This window comes from Girardinichthys multiradiatus, chromosome 23 (assembly GCF_021462225.1).
Source record: "Girardinichthys multiradiatus isolate DD_20200921_A chromosome 23, DD_fGirMul_XY1, whole genome shotgun sequence".
NCBI lineage: Eukaryota > Metazoa > Chordata > Actinopteri > Cyprinodontiformes > Goodeidae > Girardinichthys > Girardinichthys multiradiatus.
The window spans coordinates 13,833,283-13,858,401 of record NC_061815.1 but is presented as its reverse complement, the minus strand read 5'-3'; the positions used below and the strand labels follow the sequence as shown (position 1 = coordinate 13,858,401).

General features: G+C 40.9%; 1 protein-coding gene across 3 annotated transcripts; it reads right to left on the bottom strand.

Annotated features, from left to right (window-relative positions):
• Window positions 1-898: 898 nt before the first annotated feature.
• On the bottom strand, window positions 899-17,593 carry zdhhc2 (zinc finger DHHC-type palmitoyltransferase 2). Of its 3 annotated transcripts, XM_047353656.1 has the most exons (14): window positions 17,165-17,590; window positions 13,979-14,005; window positions 12,347-12,441; window positions 11,595-11,715; window positions 11,385-11,454; window positions 11,241-11,273; window positions 10,222-10,342; window positions 10,052-10,090; window positions 7,130-7,262; window positions 6,443-6,569; window positions 3,064-3,156; window positions 2,800-2,915; window positions 2,031-2,105; window positions 899-1,937 (listed from the first exon to the last, which is right to left on the bottom strand). In XM_047353656.1, exons 1-13 carry the CDS (start codon window positions 17,289-17,291, stop codon window positions 2,065-2,067), a joined length of 1,143 nt encoding a protein of 380 aa, XP_047209612.1. In that variant the 5' UTR covers window positions 17,292-17,590; the 3' UTR covers window positions 899-1,937; window positions 2,031-2,064. The 3 variants fall into 3 exon arrangements, with proteins under 3 accessions (XP_047209612.1, XP_047209613.1, XP_047209614.1); XM_047353657.1 differs by lacking the exon at window positions 13,979-14,005 and having other exon boundaries at window positions 17,165-17,593; XM_047353658.1 differs by lacking the exon at window positions 10,052-10,090 and having other exon boundaries at window positions 17,165-17,586.
• Between the last annotated feature and the right edge of the window lie 7,526 nt (window positions 17,594-25,119).

Sequence of the window (25,119 nt, the reverse complement as noted above, 5' to 3'; positions counted from 1 at the left end):
CCCAAAAGGACTGAACTAAGTTGTAAAATAGTTATCAATACAATAGAAGATCATATAAAATGTCAGCGGGGGAGACACTAGAGCAGGGGTCAGCGACCTTTACAACCCTGAGAGCCATTTTTGCCCTCTGTCCAGCTAAACAGAATTCATTTAAAGCTGCAAAAACTACATGGATCAAATTAGCTAATTTTTACAACATCTACTGAAGGAAATTTGTTTTGATTTAAAATAAAAGAACAATTTTATTGTTTTTAGGTTTTATAATAAAGGAAATCATCAATCACCTTTATATAAAGCAAATGAATTCATTTTCCTAATGAAAAGTTGAATTTTTATGGAAAAAGTTCTCTAAAAGTATGTAATTTGAAACTAAAAGACAGAAACATTTTATAAAAACAAATCCTTACACCACTATTCTCATCCTTTGTGGAGATGCTATGCATAAATTGCATGAAAACACTTAGGAAAAGCTGCTAACACTAGCATTTATTTATTACCTTTACATTTTAACACAAAAAGCCTCATGCAGCCTCGGAACCGCAGGCTGCAGACCCCCTGCACTAGAGATAAAGATACAATTTAATTGATAATGATAAAGTGCATTACAGAAAGACTAAATTTAAAAAATACAAAAAAGTTATGAACAGCTAAAGAAATAAAATGAGGATAAAATGTTACTAAAGTGCAAACGGACCCCAGACCAGGTATTCAGTCTATTTACTGTACAGAACATGGACGTTCTTTTCAGTAGGCCCACATTTGTAGTTTCATCAAAACTGTAGAAGTTTCACTTTCTGAATTGAATTACCACAATAAAATAACTTTTCTATGACTTTTCTATAACTTTTAAATTTTTTGAGAACAGCTGTTCTTTTAGTGAGGAGGAAAAGCTGAGACGGAGGATGAGCTCATTTTATTCATATAAGGCATCTCAACTGTACATTGCTTGCCTCTCACATCCACATTGTCTTACAGACAGAAAGATAGAAAAATATATGTCACAATGAAGCTTTTAAAATTGTACATTTTTGAAAGTACTGTACAGTACAGTCTAGTAATTTAGTCATTTCAATCCGAAAGTGACAATACAAGACAGTTTTTTCTTCTGTAATTCAGCCCCACTATTAGGAAAAACAAACCAAAACACTGAACAGTTTTTGCTGTCAGATGGCGGAAGGATCTCGCTTGTTGCAGAACCCTTCAGGAGAAACAGTCATGAAGCTTCTGAGCAGCAGTTTGACGTGGACTCCAGGCTACCAAGCGACACTGTCACAGCACAGAGCACCAGCAGGTGTTTCAGGGACGGTAACATTTTCACTCATGCTGCTCAGAGTCAGAAGAGCCCTTTTTAATGTAAATACTAATTACTACCATTTTGTATTCTTTTTTTTTTTTTGTCATTACAACACGTGTTTGCATTGACATCCTGAGATGAGGGCATGCAATTCTTTAACTTTCACAATACTCACCATGATGCGTGTGAAAACTTAAAAACAAACAACATTTCACAAGAGAAAGGAATGTCAGAGAAAGTGCATTGATATCTCTGCTTGTCTATGCTGAGCAAATGTTTGGCATTTTCTTTCTGAGCCGAATAATGAAAGAAGCCAGCAGGTAGTTCTGAATGTGCTGCAACAGAAAAAGCAGCTGTTAGTTAGAAAACAAAAACGCAATCCTCTCTGACTTCAGCTCTGTGCTTATTTACATTCAAAGAAAAGCAGATGACTGGAATGCAATTTCCATTTTCCTGTCCACTTGACTTTCAGACAGCAACAGCATGTTCCATGATAACTCATGAGGAAACTCATGGTTTCTGTGGACTGCTTGTCGGTCGAGCCATGTTAAACTCGCAGGTTGCATGATGGCAAACGACAAGGATGTCACCACCATTATGCCATGTTCTGATAGGCACAAACACGGAGGAGGGCAGCGTAGACCTGGAGGATGAAGGCAGTTATACAGATAGTGAAGATAGTGAGGTGTCAGTTCTGGTCAATTCAAGGACAGTTTTTGCATGATGCTTAGCCTACATTTCTGGTCTGAAACAGTCAGCTGTAATCATCGTTACGCCTCATTCTCAATGGTCATCACTGGGTTACTGGCACCTGAAAACACATATAAGATGTTAAACACTTCAAAGAGGTAAAATAATATGCAATGAAAACAACAGGCATAACAAGTTCCTTGTGGAAGTATTTATTCCCCTTAAACGTTTTAACATTTTGTCATGTTAAAGTCAGAGGAGCAACCAAAAGACCTGTGGACAGCTCAGAAAAAAGGTCCTCTTGTCATGAGACTAAAACTGAACTTTTTGGTCAACATCAAAAATGCTATGTGTGCTGGAAAACTAACACTCTATATCACCCTGATTACACCATCCCCACAGTGACGTACGGTGGTGGCAGCATCAGGCTGCATCAGCAGGGACAGGGAAGCTAGACAGAGTTGATGGATGAGCTTAATTGACGAATCCAGGAAGTAAACCGGTTAGAGGCTGCAAAAGTCTTGAGACTAGGGCGGAAATGGTAGAAACATACGCAAAAAGTCCTGTAACTGAAAACCAGCTCTACAAAGTATTTCCTTAGTAAAATATTAGCAAAAAAATTTAAACCAAATTGACTTTTTCTTCCAACCTACATTTATGCATCATTTTGTGTTGTTTCAAAATGTACAATCGCAATGAAAAATATTGAAACCTTTGGTTGTAGCGTCACAAAATGTGGAAATGTTTAAGGGTTGTGAATAATACTTTTGTAAAGCACTATAGGACAATGGGAAAACAGCGTATCATGATCTTGCCTTTCTTATCCTTGTCTCCTGCACCTTCATTCTCTGACCAGGAGGGGTTGCTGGTGAGCAGTCGACTCTGACTCTCTCTGAGCGGCTTGGAGGGGAACTGGCGGCCCTCTCCTGCACTGCAAAAACACAAGCAGAACCAGAGATATAAACGAATAAAACCATATTTATGATGAACTGATTCTATATGCTGAGATAAAACTTAAAGCCAATTTTACAGCAATATTTTGCGCTTACATTTTAAATGAATGTGAATAGAATAGTCACCTCTTGCTGGCAGAGCTGGATCCAGAGGGCGATGAGGGCTGCTCAGGGTCCAGATTCACCAGGCAGGTTGGGAATGAGCACCCATCACCTAAACTGTACAGCCAACACAAGAGCAAGAGCTGCCAATATAATATGTGAAAAATGCAAATGTGCTTTTTTAACCCTTGTTTTATTTGTATTTTCAACCCCACCCAACACATAGACACTGTTTATCTTTTTTGCATAATAAAGCAAAAATATATAGAGAACCAGAAAATAAAAATGGCCAGAATATTAGGATAACATTTTAAAAAACCTAAGGAAAATGGTGAAAAAAATCTAAATATGAATAAAATATATTTAGCATTAATACAATCTATTGCCATATCAATTTTTGCATGATCATTTCTTATCACCCACTATTGTTTCAATGGATGTTTCAATGGTTGCACAAATGTAAGAGTTGGAAAGAAAGCAGGCTGTGTCAAAGCCAGTCCATGCAGCTTTTTTGGTCAAAACCATGTTGACAATACCAGAAGGAGCTAAAGTACACCAGCAAAGAGTTTAGGATGAGTCATCAAGCCGGAAAAAAATAACCTCTGAGATTAGGTAGCATTATTGACCAAAAGCAGCAAACCCCACCAGATATAACAGAGATGAATATTTCATTTGCGAAATTATATTCACTTCAGCTGTCCAATGTACGTACCTGACACTTTTAAATCATACATCTCACACCCAAAAGGAATGTGAATGATATAATCACTGTGTTTTTCATTCTGTCAGCAGGAATTAGTCAGGTTGCAGAGCTGCTGATGAAGCCACAGGGCTCCGCTGGGACCTTTTGTCTTTTGAACCACTCTGTTAGAAAGTGAGTGGCAGGGCTCAGCTATCTCCAAACTGAAGACTGACTCCATTTGTTTGTGAATAATTTGGCAGGCTGAGTTAGATTATGTTATAAAATGTCTACATTGTTACCTTTTAAGAAGCATGCAGGCTCAGTTCAAACCTGATTAGCATTCATTTTGAATGGCCTTTTTAGCTATTATTAAAATTGTGTTAATAGGAATAAAAAGGTGTTTTGAAACCTTTTTGAGGTTTTTAATAACTGTATAGAAATAAGGGGATTACCATCAACTTTTAAAGATTGTTAGTTCTTTTTACAGATATCTGACAAAAAGAGACTGAATACAGTCTAATACACTCTCTACAGTGCCTTGCAAAAGTATTCACACTCCCTTTTTCTGATATGTCAAGTTCCAACCATAAATTTAATTGTAGGTTTTGGGGACTTCATGTTACAGAACACAAAGTGGCTTATAATCTTTCAGTGTAAGCAAAATGATATATGTGTCTCAAACTTTTTTACAAATAAAAATCTAAAAGTGTGGTGTGCAAATTCAAATACAAACACAGATTCCCATGTTGTTTTTTGTTTTTTTCAACATTTCCCTGGTTTCCATCTATCGTCTCCTCAACTCTGACCGTAGCATGATGCTGCCACCACCATGTTTCACTGTGATGACAGTGTGACTGCAATGTTTGTTTTCTGTCACACACACTGCTTTGCATGTATGTCAAAAAGTTTAAGTTGGTCTCATTTGAACAGAGCACCTTCTGCAACATGTTTGCTGTGTCCGCTAAATGGGTTGTGTCAAAAGGCAACCAGGACCTCTGATGGCTTAACAGCACTTGTCTATTTGCCAAACGTTTATACTGAGATCATATCACACTCAGCTTGGTGGGTGCTGATGAGAGTTGGCAGCAGATGATTTATTTAAGAGTATCAGAGTAATAGGGGCTGAATACAAATGCACACAACTCTCCAAATTCTATTTTGTGGAACATTTTGAAAACCATGTTTTATTCTACTACCACTTCAGAATTATGCACTGCTTTGGTCTATTGCATAAATTCCCATGTATGAATACTTTTGCAGGACAATAGACTTATATTTTGTGTAATAAAGTTAAACGTCTACATCTGTTTATTTTTACACAGTAATAAGGATTATAAGGAGAAAAGGGGTGATGGGTGAAGAACAAAAAATGGCCCTGACACATCTCATCTGGCAGCTTGCTATGTCTAAACAGCGACTCTTTACTGACTGACAGCATAAGCTGCTCCATCTGAACACAAAATCTCCCATCTGCTCATCAAACACAAGCTTGTCTTATGAGATCACTCTGTAGGATGTTCAAGATCACACCAGCAGTGCACAGTGGAGGAAAACTTTGATCTCACTGCACCAATGCATGTGATGTGCTGTTTCTCATACTGATCTTGATCTGGAGTAAAACAGTTCAGCAGCCAGACAGAGGGTGGAAATAAAACAAAACTGTCCATTCCGACAGGTCATGTGACTGCATGAGAGAAATCAGATCAGAATAAACAGCGCACTCCCACGTTGTGTGAGAAGGTTGTGGACTTGGAAAACCAACTGGGATTCTGTGTCATGTGGTTGCTGCATCTCTCTTGTGGCGAATCGGTTCCTGTAACCGGCCCACAAGATTTGCATTGATTTGGAGTTCATGTCTGATGTGATCTAAAGCATGTTTGAATGGGGAAGGTTTGGGGTCCACAGGAGGACCTCAAAATCAAGCAGGCAGTTCACTGACACATGCTGTACTGTACGGAGTGGGTGGTTGTGTTATTGAGAGGTTATACAATGATCTTCCCCTGGTGTGGTCTGGAACTGGAAAGGAACTGGAACCCTCATAAAGTGAATGAGTGTCCTCATGCACCCTTTGGTGGCAACATAGGGGCATATGGCATTACACCACCTCACATGTATGCAATTCCACAATTCGACCAACCAACCTTATGAAAATCTGCAATGAGACATCTATCAAACGCCATCATAGCTGGCACTGTTGTTCAGTGCATCCAGGAAACATCCTCGGTTTCTGCTGACCTTCACTGCCGGTTTTGACTGATTGTTGATGCTTCAGCAACTGCCTGATGACACTATTGCTTTACCTGTGATGCAATCGCTTGAGCCTTCAGGTGCTTAATCTAGCTGTGTCAGCTTGTTGCAAATAGAATCATGAACATTCAGGGCCTTGGCAAAGTATTCATGCCCCATGAACTTTTTGATGTTTTGTCATTTTGCAGTCACAAACTTTGATGCATTTTATTGGGATTTTATGTGATAGACAAACACAAAGTGGTGTGTAATTGTGAAGTGGAAAGGAAAATGATGCACTCAGATCTAAAGAAGTCTTGGGGTAACCAGTTAACTTAACACTCATGTACCCTGAAAGTACCCCGAGAGAAGCCGAGGGTGCACAGGGAGAACATGCAAAATCCTTGCAGAAAGTCAGTGTGTGTATTTTAACAAACGTCTAATCAAGCACTTTTAAACCTTTTACCTTTGACTGGCTCTACCGGATTATCTCACCTGGAGAAAATGGGAACAGGCCAGTATTTGGCCTCATCCCCAAAGACCTGAAGGAAGTTCTTGGTAAAGCCGAGACTGAAACCGTTCTTGTCTGTGCCGTGCCGAAACACCGGAGCACGCACTGCCTCTGAAGCAACAGACAGAGAAGAAAAATGAACAAACACATCACTGCCTGCTCAGACTTTATAAAATTGGTGCTTTAGATTGAAAACACATCTCATTCAGGCACAAATCAGCAGAAACCATCCCTGTTCCACTGCAGCCTCAATTAAATTCCTGTGAATCAAAGTGGTTTTGCTGTGCAGCTCTCAAACCGTTTCACCAGGTGTGACTTGTCTTTCTGAACGGCATATCAGTGTCTGTGTCTAAGCTGCTTACTGCTCTGAGCCTTGTGTCTTTGCATTACGCTGTAACATACTCCTCTGGATTATCCATTCTCCTCGAAGCACAGAGACAACGTGCGCCACTGTGCACTCCTAATGAGAAACTATTGGGCTGATAACGCCCCCCCGAGCAGCACATCAAATCTGTACAACGATGAGGACGGTGACTGATGGTTGGAAAAAAGCACAGTGAAACACTCCATCTTTGGTGCAGCGAGCAGGATGGATGTAACCAGAGCTCGCAGGTGTTTGAAAAACACACGCACACACCCACACACAGGCAGGTGCTGAAAACAACACGCACCCAGGGTGGATCTGTTCTTGCAGACGAGCCAGCAGTGATAAATGAAAAGGGAAGCCAGGCTGATGGAGAACATGGAGGCTGAGAAGAAGAGGAACAGGATGTGGAACTTTGCCTGAGTGTCCGGGAGGCCTTTCTGGGGAGAAAAAAGGCAGCGCATTACCACAAATACACTGGTTCTGAGGGGCAACTGTTTGAAGGAGAAGAGTACTGGCTGGATTTCAGGAAATTACTGTTTGAATGTCCTACAGAGTGCCTCTGAAAGCCCAGCTCCACAACTGAGATGGAAAAAACTGTAATTAGGAGATAGTATCTTTTAAATATGAATACTTAAACCTTAATTAAAAGTGCCATTATTAACGATATCTTTCGAACTGATTATATGCTATGTCATAATAACGAAATACGGGGCAAAGAGTTCCCACTGAGGATTTTATAGACAATCAGCCAGGGAATGAGTGTTGGGCTTTTAATCGTGTATTCAAACAATACTTTTTAATCGTAAGAGGGATATAGAACATGTAACGTCAATTAAATTCAAAAGCACAAGCTTGAATTTTCTTCTGCACTTTCTTGAATCCACACAGGGTCAAATATATACATAAACCAACCAAATATATTTGGCTAAATGTCTCCTAGCAAACTACACTTCAGCCACATTTGTTTTGTTGCCATCAGCAAAGTTTTGGTCAAATTCTGACTGGATATTTGACCTTTCTTTTTTGTAATGGTAGAGGTATTTTAACTGGGTTGGTTTCCTGCTACAGACCTGTCTCTGGTGTGTTTGGGATCACTGTCATGTTGGACACACAGTTGTGGCCAAATTCCAGCCATCTAGGTGTTGATTTGAGGTTAAGAATTTGGAAGTAATCCTTCTTTTTCGTTATTTTACCCACTTTGTGTAATGCACCAGCAATGCTTGCATGAAACAAGCCCAAAGCATGATGCTATCACTGCCATGCTTGATAGTTGGTACAGTGTTCTTAGGTTTGAAAGCCTCATCTTAACTTCTGTAAACAGACATCTTGTCTTTGTTGCCAAACAGTTCAATTTTTGTCTTCTTTGATCATAAAACTGTTCAAAGTGGTACAGCTACAAATTTCAGTTGTGATAGAAAGTGTTTACTCGGTAGCAGGTGCTTCTTTCTGTATTGACACCATCTTAGTCCATGGGAATGGGAAATTGGTTTCCCTGTGGACAGTCACTGGTATTTGAGACATTTAGAGCTCATTGGAGGCCTAAGCCTTGAAGGTGCCGAGGTTGTTTTTTTTAACTTTTTTATTCTAACCATTTTCCTTTCTTCTGAGGGTGAACGTTTGTGTCAAATGGTTGAATCCTGCATAGAATTTATAGTTCTAACAGGAGAAAATCCTGTTTGGATTAGCCTTGAAGCTTTTGCAATTGTATTCCCAAGTCAAACAAGGAGACCAAATATCCATCTATCCATAATTTTTCTATACCTCCTCATCCCTGCAAGGTTGCAGATGGGTTGATGCCTATCTCCACTGGTCATTGACCAAAAAGCATGGGACACCCTTGACAGATCAGCAGTCTATCACAAAGAACCCTCTACATACCTAAGGGCAATTTAGTAAGACCAGTTAACCAAACATTTATGGTTTTGGACTGTGTGCAGGAACCTTGAGTATCCAGGGAAGGCCTGGCCTGGATTCAAACCCTCTTGCTGCAAAGCAACAGTGCTAATAACTTCGCTTACATGAAGGTATATGCAGGTTAAACATCCAGAGAGAATTATGCCAGAAGCTTGTAGAAGAATGCAAAATGTAAGTTTGGGTGGCAACTTTCTAAGAGACATGTTTTTTCCCAGGATGGACATTGACATTTGGGCCTGTACCTATAATTTTGACCCTGTGTGCATTACAGAGAATCCACAATAAATTCAAACTTATAGACAAAGAACAGATTAAATGCATACTAAAGGTCCCAAGAGGAATGTATGTAAACTTCTGATGGGAACTTTAATTACATTGCTGCAAACTAAGTCATAGTTATCACCAAGTATTTTGTAGTCATGACAAAAAAAGAGACAACAATGAAGCAGTATTTAATTATTATGAGATATTAATTGGTCATTTTAATATCTATGACTTTGTATTTAATCATGTACAAATATTCTGAGATACTATATATGATAAAGTCTTCTTATTTTTACTTTTTAGTATATTGATAATAAAAACCTAATAGTTTTCAGACAGATTAATTATGATATATTGTCCTATTAGACTAAAACATGATTTTATGATTACAACTTTTTATCTGAGAGCTTGACAATATTTAATTTAAAAAAATGATATAGTAACTACTAATTGTGAGATCCAATCTCATAGTTATTATATAGTATACATGACAACAGAGTTATAGTTTGGTTTTTTTCTTCCTTTAAATCAAAGTGTTGAAACTGGGCTTCCATAAAGTCCTTAACACAGAGACATGCAAAAGCTTGGTACCCCTGAGAAAGACCTCTGTCACTGTCAAAATGTGACTAACTTTGATTGTGTCTTTAATATTTAAAGATTAGTTATCCCATATTCATCTTTATCATTATTACTGTTATTTATTTATTAGAGAAGTAAAATGGAAAGTGGTTTGAAGCAAAAGACAGGCCGTCCTGCCCTTTACTGTCAGCTAAATCAGGCATCTTCATCTATTTTCCAGATGGTGCGATGATCCCTTCCAAACTCTGCAGGTATTCAGTGAAACCCCCTTCTTCCTCTACAGGAAAGATGTTCTCAATGTCACTGGCTGCAGCACAACAACAAGCCACAGTTTAAACAAGCTGGAGACGACGGAAAGCTTCAAAAATGTTGCACAAGCAATTGAATATTTCAGGGGCCTCAAACTTTTGCATGCCGCTTTTTCTAGTTTCTAATTTAGTACATCACTAACTAACTGTGTGCTTCGTACCAGGTACTCTTTCAGACGGAAATGTGCTCTACCTCCAGCCTTGTTAAAAGACCAAACATCACATTTAGAAAGCAATATATTCAGCAGTCTGATTTTATGTTTTACAGGTCTTCAAGGATGGAAAAATGTATCAATAATAACTGAGAATGTGCCAATTTATCTTTACTTACAGTCCAGAACTTGATAAAGTACTGGAGATCGGTTGCGGTTATAAAAAGGCAGTAAAGTAGAGAGTATGCCAGGAACAGCATGAAGAACTTGTAGTTGGAGAATCCCACACAGTTGTTTACCCTGCAGATAGAACAACATGCAGGATGGTGATAATAAGAAATATCATTAGGACAGGTTTATGCTGAAGGATTACCCCCGATTTCTAGTCAGCATATGTTTCAGTATTTTAGGTGTTCACCTGCCTGATCTGAACAAATCGTTTGGTGGAAACTTAGCAGACAGCAGATCATGTTCATCACAGGTTACATGACTCAGCTCAGATTTCTTTCTTTTCCCTCTGCAGACAAAGTCTTTGCTCTTTCTTCCAGGGTTGCCATGTATTTAGCTCAGGGTGTTCGGTGTGTGATGTGTTGTGCAGTTTTAGTGTTTTTGTTTTGTATGTAGGCCAAGAGATTCTCATCTGACAGCACCTTCTTCCACATGTTTTTTATACTTATGGCAGACTGCACAATGGGCTTCTTGTGGTCTTCTTCTTGCTACTCTCCTATATAAATGTGAGATTTATGGGCTGCTCTACCATCTCCACAACTTTCTCCCTGGTCAGTCTGCTGTGTTCCTTGATTTTCATGATGCTGTTTGTTTACTAATGTTCTCTAACAAAACTCCGAGACCTTCACAAAACAGCTGGATTTATACTGAGATAAAATTACTGGACCCCGGTTTTTTAATTGGTGACTTCTGAAAGAAGTTGCACTTTTTATTTTGGGTATCAGAGTACAGGAGGTTTAACGCAAAAGTCTACAACAATGCATCCTTTTCTTTGGGTTGGTCTTTCACATAAATCCTAACAAGATATGCTTACGTTTGTGATTGTAATGTAGCAAACTGTGATAAAAGGTCAAAGGGTATGACGTTTGCAAGGCACTGCATCTTGTTATTCTGAATGCCAATGGGAAGTGAAGCACACGCTTGTTCAATAAATAGGTGTTTAGATATACATCAGGGCGACAGTACATACCAGGGGCAGTGGTGATCCATCTTCAGGATGCATCTGCAACACAGCATGATTCGACATCAGTGTAATTAAATCGGACTCCTCCTGTCAGCATGTTATATTATTATATGATCTGTGATGTGGAGGTGCAAGAGCTGAGAGACGTACTTATCACAGACTGAGCAATGGTGACATCGATCAGGCTTCAGCAGCTGGCAGCGGTCACAGAAACGAATTGCTGAGGAGACAAAGTCAGTTCAATCACTCAGTAATAAGCAGCAGCAGCTTCTCCTGACTCTTGACCACAGCCTAACAAGACCGAACTGGTCCAGACTGTTCCAGCTGCATTGTATTGGCAGCACTCAGAGTGTGTCGTACCTCCAGAGTTGGTGCGGGTGTAGATGGGCAGATTCTTGGCTATTCTCCTCAGGATTTCCTGCTGGGACTCTCCGCGATCTTCACGCTCCAGCAGCTCCTTGTCAGAGTGGGACAGCTGAAACTATGTAGGGCAGAGGAAAAAAGAAACACACGCTCAGATTTATCAGGAGCTCATCGGCAGTGTTCATCACATATTTGCAATTGTCAAAACTGATTCAGTTATTCTGCTTGATAAGCTAAGTGCTGTTTAAGAGTCAGTAATTCAGGAGTCCCTGATGATGTAAACTGGGAGGCAGTGAAGGGTGTCTGCTTCCTTCATTTGTCTTGGCTGCTTGTGCTTCTGCAGGAAAATAGGAGTGAAGCACAGCACAGAGCCACGATATTGCTCCCGGCTGCTGAGAAAATATTTGATTGAACAGTGGAAACAAATAACTGAGACAATAACAGGCAGCACAGCGCAGACAGAATTTATTACGATCAGCAGAACCTCCAGTGATCCATCGATTACATCTCATAAAGAAGAATCTCATATATAAGCTGATGTGAGGTATCCTCGCTGAGATGCATTCATGCGTTCCCTCTGCAGAGCTGAAGTGCTGCGGTCAGGATCACAGCCATTAAAGTGCGGCTTCAGGCACTCCTACCAGAAAGTATTATTAGTCTAAATGCAGCGTTTAATCACTTGGGGGGATGAGGGGTTGTAACCCGCATCTTAGCTTCCCACGCCGTTTCATCATCCTGGATGTACTCACCTCCTTCAGGGGGTTCATGGGCTTGGTGAAGATGGTCTGCCAGTACGCCCACACGAACATGATGAAAATGACATGGTACACCAGCAGGTAGACGACTGCAAGCACATCAACACGGACAACAGCGTTAGATTATGTCTGCGTGTGTTCGACTACATGCTGGCTGGGTGCAGCTGCACTGAATCTTTATAGTCTTAGTGGGATTTGTTTCCACACCTTCTGTTTTCATAGGGAAAACCAAATCATTAGCATGCAATAATTATTATTTATGGTGGATATTTACTGTAGGTCCAAGTGTTGAAATGAAGAAAAAACTACACTTTATGAAACAGACTCGTAATAACTAGAGAACCTGTTTTAAACCCAGCATTAAAGTAAGAATAACTTCAGTTAATAATAGCTTTAAAAAAGCATTCAGTTGTTTTTTTAACTGATTTGGCAACAGTTTTGGTAAATAAGATTTATATAAATGCAGCCTCTTGTACAGGCCAATTAGAGTGTAGTAATGAACTGCGCTGTCCTAAAACACAGGTGTGCCTCCAAATATGGATGCTAGCCTCTTAATGCTGCCAGCATACACATGCAGTTTTTATACGCCCAGAACATTTTCTCATTTTGTGACGTTACAGCCACAAACTTCAGTTAGAGATTTATGTGATCGACTAACACAAAGTAGTGCATAATTCTGAAGCATAAGGCAAATGAAGTTAATATGTTAACTTAGGTTCAGCAGCAGGGCCCTGCCTCAACCACCCTAATTACCCAGCAGTCTACCCAGTTCAACCATCCTTCACAGTCTGTCATGTTCTATCAACCCCACCTTCCCTTACCCTCAAACAGACCTCACCTCATTTCTCTTCCTCCTCTTCATCCCATTACCCTCATCCATTTTCCTTGTTCCTAGTCTCATTCTTCATCTCTATCCACTGCTCTGTGTGTCAGGTTCCATGTATGGGGTAATAAGTTGGCTCGGGAAAAGCCCATTTCCTGCACCCCCACACTTCGTCTCCTCCTCCAGGTGATCTTGACTTTGACTGAGCCATTCTAACACATGATTATACTTTGAAGTAAGCTACTGCTGTGTAGCTGTGGCTGCATGCTTAGCGTTCTAGTCCTGCTGGAAGTTGTATCTCCACCACAGTCTCAAGTCTTTTGAAACCCCTAGCAGGCTTTCTTCCAGGATTGCCCTGCATTTAGCTCCATCCATGCTGCCATCTATCATCTAGTAAAAGCTGTGTAATTTGCAGTGTTTCCCACTACATGTGGGTTTTGCATGTATAAGCCAAAAAGCTCAGTTTTGTTGTAGAGTATGTGACCAATATTAGTCCTCTCTTGGGGTGGCACATGGTATAGAGGTAGAGCAGGTGACAGACAGTAAAAGGAGGCTATCAGTCGTTGACCTACCATCTAGAGTTTGATTCCTGACCTTAAGACTTTTGCTGCATGTCCTCATTCTCTTTCTGTTCATTTCCTGTCTGCTACATTGAATAAAGGTAATTTAAACCTGCATTGCTTTTGGTTTGTAATGTGACAAAATGTGAAAAAGTTTCATACTTTCACAAGGCATCGTCATATCTAAAGCTTTATCATGGCTAAACGATGGACACCATACAGAGATGCCTTCAAATCCCTTACCCTTTTCTCCTGTGTCCTCAATGGATTCTGGAAAACAAACCATTAAAAGACACAGTCAGTCAGGAAATATGGTGTGTGCGAGAGCAAAGCTTCTGGAGTAAATGCCAAATGTTTGACTTCAGAGCGGTAGAAACGAATAAATGCTGAGCTGGTAGACTCTTCGTTCCTGAGTACGTTAGACACAAAATCAGTATGCAACATGCTGGTCAGTTTGACTCACTGAGTCACTCCTGTGCATTCAGAAAAAGGCGTTACATTACAAGCTGTAATAACATTCCCTTAGAAAACCTGTACAGACACATGTTAAAGACTTCATTCCAACATGGGAGAGGTGGAGACCTGTAGGAGGAATGGTTGACACAGTTTCCACACTTGTTCCAGCATCTAAGCTGCTAATAATTAACTGAACACATCAGCTGTCTTCAGCAACAAACGTACGTGGAAATTAAAGAAAAAGGTGAGCCAAGGAGCTGAATCAATGTAGGCAGACAAGAAATGTGTGCATGCTGCTTTGCCAGCTTTAAAGCCCCAGAGTCTGACCAGGTGTGTGAGTAAGATTAAGGACAAGTACAAGGATGTTATATTGATGTGTCTGCAAAAGCAATGCACATCTATTTATTTCCTCTGCCTGCATTCAGGGTATTTCCAACAACCAAACTCCACCTGATCTGGGTGCTCGGTTCAAAGGCTGATGCTGCTGCTGCTGTGGGGTGCTATGACAGAAAATGGGTCAACCGCAGATTTCTTGAGGCGAATTATGCAAACCAGACAATGGGATTAAGTGGATCCGAGGGCATCAGCTGATGATACTTTCACACAACTGACTCTGTGTCCTGTCTAGAGCGCAGGCTGGGGGCTTGAGCAGCTGCCATCCTGCTGCTTGTTGTTTTCATCTGTGACCTGAATGCATCACAATGTTGGTCTTGTGTTAAGGCATGCAAAGCAACAGAGTTTAAAAAAGGCCTGCTGGTTGAGGATTTATTTGGATTTTGTCTTGCCCATGCAGCACACACTGATCTGTAATAAAGGGCTGATTCTAAAACAGATGCTGGCTTGCCTTTCCTGTAATATCACCCACTGATTCCTGCTGCTAGATGACCATAAACACGCTACATATGAAGAAAATTAAAGTTTGGGGAGCAAGCTGTCAGAACATCAACTTCTCTCCTCCTGTGTTTTCCTCTTCTCTCTCATTAGACTGTCTCCATTTCATCCTCCCTTTTTTGAAAGAGACTTTCCTTTCGAGTGTTCTGACTCGCTGCCAGATAGAGCGCAAGTGAGACATCCTAGAAAACCTTTAGTATCCAGGTCAACCCAGTGCTCACCACTAAACTCAGGAAGCCCAGTGTGTGTGACCAGGCCGTCCCACGTTCAGCCCTTGCAGAAAAGCCATTAGAGTCTGGCTTTTTGCCAGCAGATAATGCTGATTGTGTCTGTGCTACTGGATATAAATTTGGATGGTGAATCTGGGTAAGCACATGAGCCTGAAGCTCTTACTGTAAGACTTTAAGCTGGTGCTGATGGAGTGGCAGTGAGAGAATCAGATGGTCTAATCCATTTCTTACATCCTGTCATATTGCACTGATCATGAAAATGTGCTTAAAACAAGCTGTGTAGTGTTCATTGTTTAACAATAGCATGTAAAATTGTATTACAGACACTAGCATACGACTGTCAACTTACTGCATGAACAAGAAGCCAGTCTCCTGCACAGACCCGCTCCAAGGCTGGAATGGGCCCTGGGCATAATTTGATTTGGGGGCCTTTCAGCTAATATGAAGCCCCGTAACTCAACCATTATCCATGTTCACACATTAATCTATTATAAATCTAAAACAACCGTTGATATAGTTGTGAATTGTATCAATGTTTACAACTGGGAAGTAAAATCAATATTATTACAATTCATAATTTGATCCGTGTTGGGAGACCATAATACATTTTCCTGTATTCATACTCATTGAGCAATTCACTTTTTTTCACATTACCACAACAAACTTGTATGGACATAACTGACTTTCAACCAAAGCTCTATGAACACAACATCCACACTTTGCTTGGTGGTGATGCCATGCCGTGGAGAAGCTTTACTTCAGACATGACAACTATTCCTTGTGCACTCCATTCTTGGACTTCCATAAAGTCCATATTTGGACTTTATGGAAGGGTGGCAAGAAGAAAATCCTTTTTGAAAGATCACAGGGCTGCGCAGTATAAGGAAGAATAATATAAATGTAAATATAACAAATAAATATACCATTCTATGAAATATTGCATCAAGGCAGTCCGTAATGGCTGCTATATTACATACATTGAAATTGCAATGACAACTGTGATTTGATATATTGTGGATCTTTAAAAGAAAGTAATAAAAAGCCAGTTTGCATTTTGCCTGAAGCCATGTAAGAAGCAAACACGTGGAAGAAGGTGCTCTTGTGAGATAAGACAGAAATGTGCTTCTTGGCCCACATGTGTGGACCGAAAAGTGAAACAGTTAAACAAAGTGGTGGCGGAATCATGCTGTGGGGATGTTTTTTCATAGCAGGAAAAGAGAAGCTGATAAGAGCTGAGGAAAAGACAACCAGTTAAAAGCTGCAATGGACTGGGTGCAGGTTCACTTTCAAGCAAGACATCAACTCTAAAGACACAATCAGAGATGCTACAATGGAAAGATTGAAGTGCATTCATGTGTTAGAATGATCCAGTGAAAGTCAAGACCAAAATGTAATTGAGAACCTGTGGCAAGGCTTGAAAATGGATGTTCACAGATGCTTCCCATTCAATCTGCATGAGCCTGAGCTATTTTGTGAAGAAGACTGAAGACCCTATGGATGTTAAAAACTGGTAGAAGCTACAGCAAAAAGTCTTACCATAAAGTATTGACTCTGGGGGCTGGGAAAAAATGCAGGCCATAATTTTCCGATTTTTATTTATAAAACGTTTTCAAAAAGGTTTGGATGCCCTAAGCAGTTTAGTTATGCTTTGTGCCATTTTTAATTCTGCAGCCTTAAAAGAGAAAAACCAAACATTCTAGAGCAAAAACAGAAACAAAACAGATTTTTTCTACAATAACAAAAGAGACAAAACCCTACAAATACCGAGAGATAGTCGCCTTTCTCTTTCTGTATCCCATGCACTTACACACACACCACTTGTCCTCATAATACCCAGACTGCTGGCTCTTACCTATGCAAAGCTGCAAGACATAGGCGTAGTAGGACCACGCCACTATGAGAGCGATGAACAGGACCGGGATCCAGTAGAGAACTCTCTGACAACCCCGCTTGATGCTCCGCGGACCTGACGGTGCCATGGTCTACAACAAGCAGATCATCGTCCGTGCGCAATCGCTTGCTGCTCTGATGCCCCACCTTCTCCCACGGCGCGCGTCTTCTTCTTGTAGACCGTCACTGCATCGTAGCTCCGAGTGTGATCAGCCTCACCGGGAGCTCAGTCGCAACATCCCCGTCAGGCTGTTCTGATGCCTCTGCCGCACCGCTCCCCCTTCCCTCTCTCTCTCTCTCTGATCGACCCTCTATGAGCCTCTACTACGGACAGGACCATATCAGGTGGCTCGCCGCGCGCATTCTCACACATAAACACACGCACGCGCACAGACGCAGGTCTGAGAGCCAGCGCCGCCCCCTGCTGCCTCCCGACACGTTGCCATGACGTCCACGGGATGCTGCAAGCCTGGCACATTTTTCTGCGCGCGCAGGAGATGGGTTCAACGAGTTCAGACTGAACACACACACACACACACACACACACATTGGACCAGTTCGTCCAGCCTTAGTGATGCAGCCACCTCCCATCATGCCCAACGTTTTCACTCTTTAATATGTGTTATAATGAGTCTCCTCCCTACATTATCATATGTCTCTACCTGGCAGCAGAAATCCACCGGATTTAGCTGATTCAAATACAATGTCTGCAAAATATTTTGTGGTCATGCATAATATGCAAACCACCCCACACTGTGCCCTTTGCTCTTTCAGCCACAAACATGTTGCTCTGCTGCAGAGATCCGCAGCTCAGGTAGCAGACTCGGTGCACAGGACACATATTAGTAGCGCACTCCACCAATTTTGTATTTGTAGAACAGTGGCAAGAAGACCACCTTTCTTGAAAGAAAGCCATTAAAAGTCCTGTTTGTAGCTTGCAACATGTTATGTAGGGCACACATCCCTCAACCTTCTTGAAGACCTTTGGGATGAATTAAAGCAGAGGCTTCAATTCTGGTTTTCTCATCTAACTATGAACACACACCTATACCTCGTGGAAGATGTTTACAGAATAGTTAATGTTGCTGTTGCTGGCAACGATGGGTCCATGAACAAATTGGACCTTATAGGTTCAGAAGAGGATGTCATCAAAGTTCATTTACATGTAAAAGTAGACAATATAGTGTTTCTTGTTCATGCATTGTTGTTTATTTTTGTTTTTTAGTCTTTGGATAAAAATGTCTTGTTTATTGGAAGATTTGCTGTCTGTTGCCAATTTTGTGGGTGGGTGGCATGCTGCAGCAAACTGGCAAAATATGCTCTGCAATATGTTCATCTCAGTCCCATAATAATAACAGATCACTGTAAACTGTTCTAGTTTAGATGTATGAAACACAGCTGAGCAAAATAATCCATGTGCTTAGACTCATAATATACACCCTCACAAAACACACACACTCAGAAAGAACACCACCAAAACCATCAGAGAATATCTCAGATAAATCAGATTTGGTGCTCTGTTGAGGATTTTGTTAATTACCAGTGAGGGTACCACAAACGTTTAGCATGTCTCAACGTAGCTGTAACATACTGCATAAATTTTCACCTGTGACTTAACAAAACACCCAAGAGATTCATTTATCCTAAATGTGTCTCAGCCTGTGAAAATCCATTTTTAATAGCCCTGATGGCTCTAATGAATGTCTTAAAGAAGGAGAAAATAACTGATCTTAGTAAGAACGAGATTTTAATCTTAAATGAAGGCGTGAATCAATGTTTGAGTATTTTGATGGTTATGAAGGTGACCAGAAAAAGAGATTCAATTGTTGTTCACCCAAAATGTTGTAGATTAGATTTATTGCTTTATTAAGTTATAAATTAAATTGAAGAACCATGGTTCTAAGTCTGTCCTACAAGCACCTGAGGTGCCTTCTTTTAATCAAGCAAAAAATAAAAAATGTGTAATCTTACTAAAAGAAAAGTTAGGGCAGCCTACCCTCTAATAGCTAGCTAGTCTTACCCCCTTTGGCTGAAATAACTCCACTTTATGTAGGCATCTAATCCGACATCGCTCTGAGGAAATTTTACCCTCTCCTCACTTTTAGCTCTGAGATGTTTTAAGGTGTTTCTTTCATGTACAGACCATTTCAAGTCAACCCATAGCATGTCATAGAGATCAAGATCTGGGGTTTGACTCTGGGTAGAACGTTCAATTTCTTAATTCTCAGCCAGTCCTTGATGGTATGTGTTGGATCATCGTCATGTTGCAGATTTACTTTATATTTTATACAGTTGATCTCCCATGTTATTTGAATACCCTCAGATACAAGTCCTTCTCAAAAAATTAGCATATTGTGATAAAGTTAATTATTTTCTATAATGTAATGATGAAAATTTAACATTCATATATTTTAGATTCATTGCACACTAACTGAAATATTTCAGGTCTTTTATTGTCTTAATACGGATGATTTTGGCATACAGCTCATGAAAACCCAAAATTCCTATCTCACAAAATTAGCATATTTCATCCGACCAATAAAAGAAAAGTGTTTTTAATACAAAAAAACGTCAACCTTCAAATAATCATGTACAGTTATGCACTCAATACTTGGTCTGGAATCCTTTTGCAGAAATGACTGCTTCAATGCGGCGTGGCATGGAGGCAATCAGCCTGTGGCACTGCTGAGGTCTTATGGAGGCCCAGGATGCTTCGATAGCGGCCTTTAGCTCATCCAGAGTGTTGGGTCTTGAGTCTCTCAACGTTCTCTTCACAATATCCCACAGATTCTCTATGGGGTTCAGGTCAGGAGAGTTGGCAGGCCAATTGAGCACAGTGATACCATGGTCAGTAAACCATTTACCAGTGGTATTGGCACTGTGAGCAGGTGCCAGGTCGTGCTGAAAAATGAAATCTTCATCTCCATAAAGCTTTTCAGCAGATGGAAGCATGAAGTGCTCCAAAATCTCCTGATAGCTAGCTGCATTGACCCTGCCCTTGATAAAACACAGTGGACCAACACCAGCAGCTGACACGGCACCCCAGACCATCACTGACTGTGGGTACTTGACACTGGACTTCTGGCATTTTGGCATTTCCTTCTCCCCAGTCTTCCTCCAGACTCTGGCACCTTGATTTCCGAATGACATGCAGAATTTGCTTTCATCCGAAAAAAGTACTTTGGACCACTGAGCAACAGTCCAGTGCTGCTTCTCTGTAGCCCAGGACTGGGGAATGCGGCACCTGTAGCCCATTTCCTGCACACGCCTGTGCACGGTGGCTCTGGATGTTTCTACTCCAGACTCAGTCCACTGCTTCCGCAGGTCCCCCAAGGTCTGGAATCGGCCCTTCTCCACAATCTTCCTCAGGGTCCGGTCACCTCTTCTCGTTGTGCAGCGTTTTCTGCCACACTTTTTCCTTCCCACAGACTTCCCACTGAGGTGCCTTGATACAGCACTCTGGGAACAGCCTATTCGTTCAGAAATTTCTTTCTGTGTCTTACCCTCTTGCTTGAGGGTGTCAATAGTGGCCTTCTGGACAGCAGTCAGGTCGGCAGTCTTACCCATGATTGGGGTTTTGAGTGATGAACCAGGCTGGGAGTTTTAAAGACCTCAGGAATCTTTTGCAGGTGTTTAGAGTTAACTCGTTGATTCAGATGATTAGGTTCATAGCTCGTTTAGAGACCCTCTTAATGATATGCTAATTTTGTGAGATAGGAATTTTGGGTTTTCATGAGCTGTATGCCAAAATCATCCGTATTAAGACAATAAAAGACCTGAAATATGTCAGTTAGTGTGCAATGAATCTAAAATATATGAATGTTAAATTTTCATCATGACATTATGGAAAATAATGAACTTTATCACAATATGCTAATTTTTTGAGAAGGACCTGTATATGATATAATTCATGGTGGGTTCTAAGGTGGCGAGCTGAGTAGGTCCTCCTGCAGCAAAGGATCCCTAAAAACATGACTTCCATGCTTCACAGCTGGTATTTTCCATGAATGCCGTATTTGATTTTTGCCAAACATGCCCTCTGTTCTAGTGTCCAGATAATTCAGTTTAAGATCATCTGTGCCATTTTGGATTTTGAGGCTAACACAAGAATCTCTTCCACTTGGAATATTTACTTCAGGAGATGTTTCTGTTAACTTTTCTAACTTAAAACCTTGAAATTTGAACTCATAGGTTCAAACATAATGTGTTGTTAAGTTTCATCCTTCAGTGAATTATGCAGTGCCAATTTATGGTTTTGGTTTCATTGAATTTATGACAACTCAACAAATTGACAAAGTGTAAGCCCTACTGCTGTTTTAAAATGTCTGCCAGTATGGTGGTATGTGAAAAAGAGCGTGTTTAATTGTGGTGATAATTATTATAAAAAGTTTCAGTACCAATTGCAGAACCTACAAGGGTTGGACAATGAAACTGAAACACCTGTCATTTTAGTGTGGGAGGTTTCATGGCTAAATTGGACCAGCCTGGTAGCCAGTCTTCATTGATTGCACATTGCACCAGTAAGAGCAGAGTGTGAAGGTTCAATTAGCAGGGTAAGAGCACAGTTTTGCTCAAAATATTGAAATGCACACAACATTATGGGTGACATACCAGAGTTCAAAAGAGGACAAATTGTTGGTGCACTTCTTGCTGGCGCATCTGTGACCAAGACAGCAAGTCTTTGTGATGTATCAAGAGCCACGGTATCCAGGGTAATGTCAGCATACCACCAAGAAGGACGAACCACATCCAACAGGATTAACTGTGGACGCAAGAGGAAGCTGTCTGAAAGGGATGTTCGGGTGCTAACCCGGATTGTATCCAAAAAACATTAAACTACGGCTGCCCAAATCACAGCAGAATTAAATGTGCACCTCAACTCTTCTGTTTCCACCAGAACTCTGTCAGGAGCTCCACAGGGTCAATATACACGGCCGGGCTGCTATAGCCAAACCTTTGGTCGCTCATACCAATGTCAAATGTCGGTTTCAATGGTGCAAGGAGCGCAAATCCTGGGCTGTGGACAATGTGAAACATGTATTGTTCTCTGATGAGTCCACCTTTACTGTTTTCCCCACATCCAGGAGAGTTACGGTGTGGAGAAGCCCCAAAGAAGCGTACCACCCAGACTGTTGCATGCCCAGAGTGAAGCATGGGGGTGGATCAGTGATGGTTTGAGCTGCCATATCATGGCATTCCCTTGGCCCAATATTTGTGCTAGATGGACTACCGAACCATTCTTGAGGACCATGTGCATCCAATGGTTCAAACATTGTATCCTGAAGGCAGTGCCATGTATCAGGATGACAATGCACCAATACACACAGCAAGACTGGTGAAAGATTGGTTTGATGAACATGAAAGTGAAGTTGAACATCTCCCATGGCCTGCACAGTCACCAGATCTAAGTATTATTGAGCCACTTTGGGGTTTGTTGGAGGAGCGAGTCAGGAAACGTTTTCCTCCACCAGTATCACGTAGTGACCTGGCCACTATCCTGCAAGAAGAATGGCTTAAAATCCCTCTGACCACTGTGCAGGACTTGTATATGTCATTCCCAAGATGAATTGATGCTGTATTAGCTGCAAAAGGAAGCCCTACACCATACTAATAAATTATTGTGGTCTAAAACCAGGTGTTTCAGTTTCATTGACCAACACCTGTATGTCCGCTGTTATAGGACATGCTGGTGACAGCGAGCCAAGAGAAATACAAACCAGACAAATTATTATGCATAAAACCGCACACACACCCTCCTAGGTTTAATTTACCATAGAGTCATCGGTTAATGTATAAACCAGCAGTTCCTGGGTAACCCCCAACTACACAGAGAGGAAATGTAGAGTATACAGGAACACTCAAAAAGCTAGAATATCATGAAAACGTTCAATATATTTTGTCACTCATTGCAGAAAGTGAAACTTGTATATTATATAGATTCATTACACATAGAGTGCAATAATCCAAGCATTTATTTCTTGTAATTTTGATCATTATGGCTTACAGATGATGAAAACCCAAAAATTTGAATATTACATAACACCAATTTTAATATGGCTACCAGGACCTTACCTGGACTAAGGAGAAAAAGAACTGGACTGTTGCTCAGTCGTCTTAAGGACTCTTTCAGATAAAACTTAAGAGTTTGCATTTCATTTTGAAATCAAGGTCCCAGAATCTGGAGGAAGAGTGAAAAGGCACAGAATCCATGTTGCTTGAAGTCCAGTGTGAAGTTTCCACTCCATAGTGGGGCGACGGGGTCATTGGTTTGTCTTGTAACCAGTGGGTTGCCGGTTTGAATTCCCACTCCATCCGTCTTAGTTGTTATGTCCTTGGGCAAGACACTTTAGCCACCTTGCCTGCTGATGGTGGTCAGAGGACCCGGTGGCGCCAATTGTATGGCAGACCCACATCTGTCAGTGTCCTCCAGGGCAGCAGTGGCTACATTATAGCTCACCACTGTCAGTGTGTGAATGTGTGTATGAATGGGTGGATGACTGATTGTAGTGCAAAGCCCTTTGAGGTCTCTGGGGACTTGATAAAGCACTTTACAAGTGCAGGCCATTTAACATTTTACAGCCAGTGATGATTTGGGGTGCCATGTACTGTGCTGGTGTTGATCCAATGTGTTTTATGAAGTCCACAATCAATGCAATCATCTGACAGGAAATTTTAGAGCATTTCATGCTGGTTTCATTTTCCAGCAGGATTGGTACTGGCCCACACTGCCAAAGGTACCAGAAGCCAGTTCAATGACCATGGTGTTTGATTGGCCAGCAAAGTGTCCTGACCTGAACCCCATAGAGAAGTCATTGGTTATTCTCAAGAAAAAGACGAGAGACACCAGACCCAACAATGCAGATCACCTGAAGGCTGCTATCCAAACAACCTGGACTTCAGTTACACCATGCCATGCCACACTGATGCAGTAATTCATACAAAAAGACCCCCAACCAAGAACATACTTTATATGATTAAAATATGCTTTTTAAACTGATTTAATCTAATATTCTAATTTTCTGAGACAATGAATCTTGGATTTTCAATATGTGCAACTGGTAATACACACAATTACAGGAAATAAAGGCTTGAAATATTAAATATGGAACTTTTTCACAATATTCAAAGTCTTTGAGATGCGCCTGTAAACATTTTCTCACAAACATTTGGTTAAATGGTTCTTATGAAGTTGCACCGTAACCGTACGTTTTTTGCAGCTATCAACCACTATCTGACATAAATCTGGTTTGTATGGACCTGGCTTTTGAGTCCCTCAAACTTAAACAGGATTTAGATTGGGGCTATTCCACTAGCTTAATGTCTGCTGCTTTATCAGTTTCTAAACCAGTTTTGATGTGTATTTAGGACAACTGTCCTGTTGGAAGACCCTCTTCTGTCCAAACATCAGCCATCTAGCTGTAGATTAGCTAGGAGAAGAATTTGGAGGTAGGTCTCTTTCTTCTTTACTACCTCCACTTTGTACAATGCACAAGTAACACTTGCAGAGAAACAATGTTGTTGGCCCCATGCCTAACAGAAGGCATTTGACCTAGTCCATGTCGGCAGCAGCAAACTTAGGTTGTGATGGTTTATATATTCGTGGTTCTTCTTTCTTTGCAACCTTTCATGTCAAAGTGATGTTTAAACTGGCTTCCACCATGTATACATAAGTTTCCAAATTCTGCTTTAAAATGCAGAAAATATTCTAACATTCATGCTGATAATGACCACTTGAAAACCTCTGGGCAGGACTATAAATCAGTTCACTGCTTTCTCAAATGTTTCCAGTGGATTTTATCGTGCCCACAGGACTTTCTTCTGCAAGCACCGAGCTATTCATTCGTCAGCTGTAAGAGGTTTAATTCCCCTGCAAACTTCTCAGCACCAAAGAGTAAACATAAAAAAATATTAAGATTG